Consider the following 10,183-nt stretch of genomic DNA (forward strand, 5'->3'; position numbering starts at 1 on the left):
AGCTTGGCCGCCAGTTCATCGGCCTTTTGGCCCTTGTCGGCGCCAGCCACCTCCAAGACTCGGCCGCCGGTTCTCGCCGTGCGGAACCGGAGCCCCTCTATGCCCAAGGCCGAGAGGTCGACAGACTTCTCGGCCCTATCCAAGACGGCCTCGTAGGTCGTCATGGACCCCTCGGGTAATGTTACGACTACTGCTGCCGTTTTAGGGGCACGCAGTCGCCGTCGGGGGGGCCCTCTTCCTCTTCTTGGAGGCGGCGGGCGCCGCGGGGGCCGGGGCCGCTGGCTTCGGGGCCTTCGCCTTCCGCGCCACCACGTTCCAGGCCTCTTCGGGTTGGGGCTGGGGAGCGGGGGGCGCCGGCTCTGGCTTGCGGGCCGCCAGGCTCTTCTTGCCCTTCCCCTTCCCCTTTTTCGCCGCCGCGGCATATGTCGCAGCGGGGACTGGGGTCGGGGCGGGCACCGGCTCTACGGCCGGGGCGGGGGCAGCGCGCTTCACCTCGCGGCGGGTTCTAGTCGCTCCTGCGGTGGCGGTGGCGGCGGCGGCGGCATTATGCGCGTCCGCAGCCAGCGGGGGGCGCAATCTCGGCTCGGGTAGCAGGCGGTCGCCAATACCCGCGATCCGGGAGTCTACCATGAATAGGATCTCCTCCCGGGTCATCTGCGGGGGGGCGGCCGCCTGCCGCTTAACCGCCTCTAGTTCCGCCCTCATCGCAGCCAGCTCGGCCTGCAGGTGGGCGACCTCCTGCGACTCGGTGCGGGTTCGTAGAGCTCGCACTGCCTCGCCAATGGTCGCCACTGCCTCGCGGACGCTGGCGATGTGCTGGCACTTCATTTTGGCCGATTTCTTGGCGACGCTGGCAATTACGTCCAGCGCCGCCTCGACCGTGCCGGCGAGGTCTTCGGCGGAGTGCTCGCCGGACGCCGCCTTCGGGCATCGCCGCCCTGGCCCGGGTTCGCAGCACCCGGCTCCTCTCCGCGACCTGCGCCGCCAGCTCCGCCTCCGCCTGCAGCTCTAGCTCCCGCTCCCGTTGGGCGTTGAGCTCCGCCTTTGCTCTGGCCAGGCCGGCGTACTCCCCCGTTGTTATGGGGCGTCCGCGGCCTCTCTTTCGCGGCGCCGTTGTTCTGGCGCCTGCCGATCCCTCCTCCGGCGTCAGCGACCGCTTTCGCCAAAATCGGCTAGGTGGGGAGCGCGATCTTGAGCGCCTGCCCTCACCCCCGATTGCCTCTAAGGCGCAGCTGCCACTGTCCGTATCGGACAGCTGCCTCCTCTCCAGGACCATGGGCGAGTCGCACCGAGAGAGCGATACCCGCAACTCCCGGACGGCCACACCCGCGGCCCTGTTCCCGCCTTCGACTGCTTCCACATCGTTGTGCGTCTCTTCTATCCTTTGTGCGTTGCCATTGTCGTCGTTGTGTTTTTTGTGTTCTGTATCCATATAGTTCCCACGAGTGTGGGGGAAAGGATACTCCAGACAGGCAGAGTCCCCTGTACCCAGACTGGGCGTACATACTGCGGAGGTCCGCTGGTATCCGCAGGTTTTAACGACTTCGCTGTCGGGTTTTTAGTGACTGATCCTTGTCTTGGGCCTGTCAATGAAGGCAAGCCCCCTGTCTCGGCGACGCCGCTAGACATGATCAAATGACACAGTCTTACCGGGACAGGTTGCCCGACGTTGTCCCGAAGGACATCCCCCTGAGTGCGGGTTAGCACACCCAGGGGAACCGCCGCGCCGCGGAATACTCCCGCCGAAACTACGTCCGAAGACCGCTGTCCAACAGGACCGACAATGGGAAGAACACCGCTCCCATGCCGACTAAGCCGGCGACGACGCCAGTCTGCACCAGTTCACCAGTCGACTCTGAAAACAGAGCCGGACCGTGCACTGGGCAGACCCGGCAACTCGCGGGGCGCTCTTAAAAGAGCGCCTCGCCGCGGACCTTGGAGGTCCGCCATCCCACGACCCCTCCATGGGTCAGCTGGCCAGATATTGGTCAGCGACAGATGACTTCCCTCCCCCCCGTAGAGGAAAGGAACCCATCTGCCGCCGTCCAGGGTGCACCGGACCAACCGCTTCCATTCTCCCGGGACTTGTCCCAGAACAATCCAAGCGGCGGCCCAACGTGGAGGTTTCCGACCCTAGCACCCCTAAAGTGTTTTTGTTGTGTTGTGTTGTGAAGTGAAAAAATCAAATTCTGCCTCAACCGCAAGGAACCCGCCACTGTCATCATGTAAGTGCTATTATTTTTTAATTATTTTGTTAATCAAAACTTTCACATTTGACTCTTACAGGATCGTCCTAGAGAGGACAAAGAGTCACATATATAATGGTAGGTTGGTGGGAGATTCTTAATATTAATTAGGTTGTATTTTCAGAAAAAAAAATATACACATTGACTCAAACGTGGTGGGGACATGACTTGAGCTTATATAAACCCTTGCACGTAAGTCTGACGATCAGTCTGAAGAAGATACTCGGAGGAACAAGACGTGGCTACAAAGTGTTTTTGTAGTGTTGTGAAGTGAAGTCTACCTCAACCGCAAGGAACCCGCCACTGTTATCATGTAAGTACTGTTATTTTTTTAATTATTTTGTTAATCAAAACTTTCACATTTGACTCTTACAGGATCGTCCTAGAGAGGACAAAGAGTCACATATCTAATGGTGGTTGGTGGGAGACTCTTAATATTAATTAGGTTGTATTTTCAGAAAAAAATAATAACACGGGTCAACATGAAATTTGACTTTGATTGCAAAGCATTAAATTTCGGTAGTTTAGGTCGTCATTAGACGGAAAAAAAAATGGCATGAAAAACTTTGCTTTTGTGCTTAGAAGACTGATTGAACGAAATTTTTAAAAATCTCGGATTTTAATTTTTGATTGAAAATAAAACTATTGAAATAAAAATGTTTATTATTTTTATTAAGTTTTACTATCAAATTAGCTTACAGAAAAGTGGAAAATAACTTAAAAGTGCACACTTTTACTTTTTCTTTTATGTTCATAGCTATTTTCTCGCAATAAACCCCAAATATAGTCGCCCATCATGTTTTCATTGTATTGGCCTTGATAGCGTTGTTCAAAATTCATGATGTCCTGATGGAAACGTTCTACTTGCTCTTCGGAATAGGCTCACATATTGTTTTTAAATTTATCCAAATGAGCATGCAGCATATGTACTTTTAATGACATCCTGCAGCCAATGGCCTTAAAATTTGTAAGCATATCCTCAACCAACTTTTCGTAGTTTTCAGCTTTATTATTTCCTAAAAATCCAGAAACTACTGCTTTAAAACTGTTCCAACTTGCTTTTTGAGTACGATTCAGCAACGTTGGAAATTTTTCTTAAGCGAAAATCTGTCTTATTTGCGGACCAACAAAAACCCCAGCTTTAACCTTTGCTTCCGATAACTTCGGAAAAAAATTATTATAACTATCACAAAAGCAAACTTCATACCGAAAAAAGGTATTTTCTTTTCGTTTTTGTGCATAACTAACTGGAAAATAATAGTATAAACTTTAGGACACAGAACGAAAATTTTTTTGCAGAGTCGTGTAATATACACATTAACTCAAACGTGGTGGGGACATGACTCGAGCTTATATAAACCCTTGCACGTCAGTCTGACGATCAGTCTGAAGAAGATACTCGGAGGAACAAGACGTGGCTACAAAGTGTTTTTGTAGTGTTGTGTTGTGAAGTGAAAAAATCAAATTCTGCCTCAACCGCAAGGAACCCGCCACTGTCATCATGTAAGTACTATTATTTTTTAATTATTTTGTTAATCAAAACTTTCACATTTGACTCTTACAGGATCGTCCTAGAGAGGACAGAGAGTTACATATATAATGGTAGGTTGGTGGGAGATTCTTAATATTAATTAGGTTGTATTTACAGAAAAAAATAATAATGTACACATTGACTCAAACGTAATGGGGACATGACTTGAGCTTATATAAACCCTTGCACGTAAGTCTGACGATCAGTCTGAAGAAGATACTCGGAGGAACAAGACGTGGCTACAAAGTGTTTTTGTAGTGTTGTGTTGTGAAGTGAAAAAATCAAATTCTGCCTCAACCGCAAGGAACCCGCCACTGTCATCATGTAAGTACTAATAATAATAATAATAGTATAGCCTTTATTCGGATACAATATTCGTGACATTAATTTAAATTGATTTATTGTACATTTATATTTACATAATATATATATTATCCGTTTGCCCCGTGGACACAGGCCTCCTCCAATCCCTTCCATTCTTCCCTTATTTTTGCCCTCCTAGACCACGTCCTTCCAGCTGTAGCTCTTATTTCGTCTTCCCACCTCTTCTGTTGTCTTCCGCGTTTCCTTTTACCGTTTTTAGGATACCAGTAATTAATGACTTTGCTCCATTTATCCGCTCCACGTAGTGTGTGGCCAGTCCACCTCCATTTGAGTCGTTTTATTGTTGTGATGATATTCGTTAGTCCAGTTGTTTTTGTGATATATGTGCTTTTGATTTTGTCAGTTTTTTTAATGTTTAACATGCTTCTTTCCATTGATCTTTGACAAACTTGTAGTTTTCTATAGTGTTCTTTTGTGGGTGCCCAAGTTTGGCAGCCGTATGTTAATACGGGAAGTACACAAGCGTTGTAGAGCTTTCGTTTTATTTGTACGCTCATTTCTTTATTCTTCATGACTTCTTTCAGCGACCAATATCTCTTCCAGGCTTTACCTATTCTTGTTTCTACCTCTTTAGAGTTTAGACCTGTTGGTGTGATTATTTGACCAAGGTATGTATATTCCTGAACGTATTCAATTTCTGTGTCGTTTACTACAATAGGTTCTTTTAAGCTATTTGTCATTACTTTTGTTTTCAGTGCATTCATAGTTAATCTTACTTTGCGGCTTGCTTTATCTAAGTCTCTTATCATCTCGGTTAATTCAGTCGGGGAGGAAGAAAGTATAACCAAATCGTCTGCGAACCTTAAGTGAGTCAAGTTTTTGCCGTTTATGTTTAGTCCGTAATTTTCCCATTCTAGTGAGCGGAATATCTCTTCTACGACCGCCGAGAAGAGTTTTGGCGACAACGGGTCTCCTTGTCGCACCCCTCTTTTTATCGCGATGTCTTGACCTTAGCGCTCAAGTTTGATTTTTGCGGAACCGTCGTTATATATATTTTTAATTATTCTTATATATTTCTTGTCAATGCCTTGGTTGTTTAGGGTTTGCCAGATTGCTATATGTTCTAGTGAATCAAATGCTTTACAGTAGTCAATGAAACAGCAGTAGAAGGTGGTGCCATATTCATTGCTTTTTTCTATTATTTGTTTGATTACATGGATATGATCTAGCGTTGAAAAATCACTTCTAAATCCAGCTTGCTCTATTGGTTGGTTTTCATCCAATTTTTTGGTTATTCTATTCAGGATTATTTTAGAGAAGATTTTGTAGATGTTTGACATCAAGCTTATTGGCCTGTAGTTAGATATGTCGCTCTTGTCACCTTTTTTATGAATGAGGACAATCGTTGAATTTTGCCATTGTTTTGGAATAGTTTCTGTTGTCAACACGTCGTTAAATAGGAAAGTTAAAATTGGCACCAAATCTTCTTTGTATGTCATTAAAAATTCGTTTGTTATATTGTCGTGTCCCGGGGCTTTATTTCGTTTTTGACTTTCTATGGCTTTTTCTACCTCTCTTGGCAGTATTTCCGGAATGACACTGTCGTCTGATAAGTCGATTGTATTTTCCGTTGATTTGCTAGAATACAATTCTTTGTAGAATTTTGTAGCTACTTCAAGTATGTCTTGACGTCTAGTTATGTTGTCTCCTGATTTATTTTTTACTTTGATATCCACTCCTTTTTATCCACTAAGCTGCCTAAAGCCGATTTGATACCGCCGGTCCTGGCTATATAGGTTTCGAATAGTTTAAGTCTATGCCTTTTCCTTTCATTTCTTAATCTTTTCCTAATCTCTTTGCTTATTTTCGTTATTTCATTTCTTATGTCTTTCGATTTGTTTGTTACTGCCAAAAGTCCTGCTCTTGTATCCATAAGTTCTTTCAATGGATCAGAAATGTTACCTCTTGTTTGGGCTTGTTTACTTTTGTTGATTGAGGAATTAATTATGTCGTACAATGCATCGTATTTGTTTTGAGTAGAGTATCCTGACACCAGTTCAGTAAATTTTTGGAGTCGCCTTTTTAGTTCACAATGTGTTGCGTTGTCTAAGTTCATGTTAAGTTTTGTTCTGTATGGTCTTTGCTTTTTAGGCATTTGCAGTTTTAGGTTAGCTCTGATTATTCGATGATTACTGTTGAAATTGATATTACTGATAACCCTGCAATCTTGAAATTGTCTACTTTGATTTGTAAGGATGTAATCGATTTCGTTCTTATAGTTTCCTCCGGGTGAAATCCATGTCCATCTGTTATGCTTGCGGTTTTTGTATAGGGTATTTAGTATTTTTAAGTTATGTTCGTAGGCTAGTTCGAGGAGTTTATTACCATTTCGTGTTCTTTTCCCGTAGCAGTAAGGTCCTAGTACAAGGTTTTCCCCTGGTTTTCTTTCTCCTATCTGTGCGTTAAAATCGCCCATAACTACAATATTTTTGTGGGTGTTCTCTCTTATTGTATTGTTAGGTTTGTTGTAAAATGCGTCGATTTCCGCTTTACTAGCTTGCTCTGTAGGAGAGTAGATTTGTATTATCGACCAACTTACATTGTTAAATGTTAGATTTAGTACCGCGATGCGTTCGTTTATTCCTATTATTTCGTCTATATATTCTTTAACATTTTTGTGAATTAGAAATCCAACTCCATGTTTTCCTAGTGTTTCACCTTTGGAGTATAAAATGAAGTTTTCGTATTCCTCTATTTTGTCTCCGTGACGCCTCACTTCACTAAGGCCGATTATGTTCCATTTGATATCTTTAAGTGCTAGGATTAATTCTTTTAGACTCTCCTCCGTTCGCAGTGAGAGCGTGTTAAATGTAGCTAAGTACAGAAGTTGCTTTCTATCTCTATTTGGTAATGCAGAATGGTTTTGTTCTTTTGTTAGGATTGGAGGGATGTAAGTACTATTATTTTTTAATTATTTTGTTAATCAAAACTTTCACATTTGACTCTTACAGGATCGTCCTAGAGAGGACAAAGAGTCACATATACCTATATACTTAATGGTAGGTTGGTGGGAGATTCTTAATATTAATTAGGTTGTATTTTCAGAAAAAAATAATAATATACACATTGACTCAAACGTGGTGGGGACATGACTTGAGCTTATATAAACCCTTGCACGTCAGTCTGACGATCAGTCTGAAGAAGATACTCGGAGGAACAAGACGTGGTTACAAAGTGTTTTTGTTTTTTTTTTGTTGACGCGGGGAATGCATTTACGTACTTCGCCGTCCGTGCGGCGGGGGCTGCAGGGACGGTTTCGTGTGGGACTCGCCGGCCGCAGAAGGCGACCGGAATACCCACTAAACCCCGCGGTGTTCTCCTTCGCCTGACCGGGCCGTGGCATCTACGTTAGTTTATCCACGACCCGGCTAGGGGAGCCCCTTGGTAGGGGCTCGACACGTGTAGGGAGGGGCTGGATGTAACACCCCCTCCCATCACCCTATGATGCCCTCCCTCGGAACACACGAGAGAGGGCATCCGCCACATTCGGCGCAGCAGATCCTCCGACCTGCTGCGAGTGGCCACCTCAAATTGGTTGAAGGGCCGCGGCGTACCTCGTACGCCGGCGGCCCCCCGCTGGGGCCCTGCGGGGCGGCAGCGTTTCGCTGGCGCGTTCGCGTTCCCGCAGGGCTTCTCTCTTAGCCGCCATCACCTCGCGTGCAAACGAGGCGACTGCGGCCCAGCTCTGCTCGCTGCCGGCCATCGATCTAACGACGGCTGGCAGCGACAGATCGCGTCCTATTGCGCCAGTGAGTGTGGCGCGTTCAGCGTATGCTCGGCCGTGTCCCCGGCTTGGGACGCCCACGCACGGCGCCCACGCACTCGATTTGGCGTTGAAGTCTCCGGCGTCCACAACAGGGGTGGGGTGTGCATCGGCCACAAGAGCGCCGACTTCGGCGAGCATATCCGCTCGAAGTCGGCAAAACTCCTGCTCGGCGCGAAGTACACCCCGATCACTGCAATGCCGCCCAGCGACGCAAGAACCCAACCGCGACCCTTTGTTATACTTTTGAAGGGTGTGGGGCCCGTGCGTCTCCAGGCGAAGATAGCCACCGAGTCGTCGCGATCGCCCGCCCAATCATCACGGGCGCGGACGTAGTACGGCTCAGCGTCTATGACTACGTCGATCTTCCACTGCGCCGCGGTCTGTATCAATAAATCTTGAGCCGCGACGCAGTGGTTGACGTTCGCCTGCAGGATCGAGACACTGGGGGCCATTATTACTGGGCGGTGTCCATCGCCTCCGTGTCAGCGGCTGCTGTAGACGACGAGGCGGGGGGTCCCTGATTGCCCCCGCCTGTCTTTTTCTTGCCGCCTCTATTGGGGGGCCGGTTCATCGCTGGGCACTTCTTGTGTCCCAGACGATGACCGGCCTCGACGCCCTCCGACGCACAAATTGCGCAGGAGGGCTCCTCCTCGCACGACGCGGCCTTGTGGCCCGGCTGGCCACATCGGAAGCACAGCGCGCTGCGGTCGACGCCGCAGTCGCACTGCACCCCCAAATGGCCGGGGACCAGGCAGCGGTAGCAGCGCTGCGGCCGCGCCTCCAGGAGGGTTGCCCTCACCGTCGACCAGCCGACCGTGAACCGGCCAGTGTCGACGATCTTTTTGGCCGCCAGGACAGGGCATTTCACCCACACGGTGCCCTGGCGGCCAGATGGGCGATTTATGGCGCCCACCTTCACACCTTCGGGAGGGCAACCCCCCAACTTCGCTACTTGCGCTGCCACCGCCTGGCTGGTGGCCGCATCACCCAGACCGGAGATGCGTATCTCAGCGCAGAGCTCCGGCCGGGAGACGCGGGCCACATCGCCGATGGTCGCCCGCAGCTTGGCCGCCAGTTCATCGGCCTTTTGGCCCTTGTCGGCGCCAGCCACCTCCAAGACTCGGCCGCCGGTTCTCGCCGTGCGGAACCGGAGCCCCTCTATGCCCAAGGCCGAGAGGTCGACAGACTTCTCGGCCCTATCCAAGACGGCCTCGTAGGTCGTCATGGACCCCTCGGGTAATGTTACGACTACTGCTGCCGTTTTAGGGGCACGCAGTCGCCGTCGGGGGGGCCCTCTTCCTCTTCTTGGAGGCGGCGGGCGCCGCGGGGGCCGGGGCCGCTGGCTTCGGGGCCTTCGCCTTCCGCGCCACCACGTTCCAGGCCTCTTCGGGTTGGGGCTGGGGAGCGGGGGGCGCCGGCTCTGGCTTGCGGGCCGCCAGGCTCTTCTTGCCCTTCCCCTTCCCCTTTTTCGCCGCCGCGGCATATGTCGCAGCGGGGACTGGGGTCGGGGCGGGCACCGGCTCTACGGCCGGGGCGGGGGCAGCGCGCTTCACCTCGCGGCGGGTTCTAGTCGCTCCTGCGGTGGCGGTGGCGGCGGCGGCGGCATTATGCGCGTCCGCAGCCAGCGGGGGGCGCAATCTCGGCTCGGGTAGCAGGCGGTCGCCAATACCCGCGATCCGGGAGTCTACCATGAATAGGATCTCCTCCCGGGTCATCTGCGGGGGGGCGGCCGCCTGCCGCTTAACCGCCTCTAGTTCCGCCCTCATCGCAGCCAGCTCGGCCTGCAGGTGGGCGACCTCCTGCGACTCGGTGCGGGTTCGTAGAGCTCGCACTGCCTCGCCAATGGTCGCCACTGCCTCGCGGACGCTGGCGATGTGCTGGCACTTCATTTTGGCCGATTTCTTGGCGACGCTGGCAATTACGTCCAGCGCCGCCTCGACCGTGCCGGCGAGGTCTTCGGCGGAGTGCTCGCCGGACGCCGCCTTCGGGCATCGCCGCCCTGGCCCGGGTTCGCAGCACCCGGCTCCTCTCCGCGACCTGCGCCGCCAGCTCCGCCTCCGCCTGCAGCTCTAGCTCCCGCTCCCGTTGGGCGTTGAGCTCCGCCTTTGCTCTGGCCAGGCCGGCGTACTCCCCCGTTGTTATGGGGCGTCCGCGGCCTCTCTTTCGCGGCGCCGTTGTTCTGGCGCCTGCCGATCCCTCCTCCGGCGTCAGCGACCGCTTTCGCCAAAATCGGCTAGGTGGGGAGCGCGATCTTGA

General features: G+C 50.7%; 1 protein-coding gene across 1 annotated transcript; it reads right to left on the reverse strand.

Moving 5' to 3' along the window:
- Positions 1–7,899: 7,899 nt before the first annotated feature.
- Positions 7,900–8,379, reverse strand: LOC123723555. Its single transcript, XM_045686624.1, has one exon. The coding sequence runs from the start codon at positions 8,377–8,379 to the stop codon at positions 7,900–7,902; it is 480 nt and encodes a 159-aa protein (XP_045542580.1).
- Positions 8,380–10,183: the final 1,804 nt, after the last annotated feature.

Source organism: Papilio machaon, chromosome 3 (assembly GCF_912999745.1).
Source record: "Papilio machaon chromosome 3, ilPapMach1.1, whole genome shotgun sequence".
In the NCBI taxonomy this organism is placed as follows: domain Eukaryota; kingdom Metazoa; phylum Arthropoda; class Insecta; order Lepidoptera; family Papilionidae; genus Papilio; species Papilio machaon.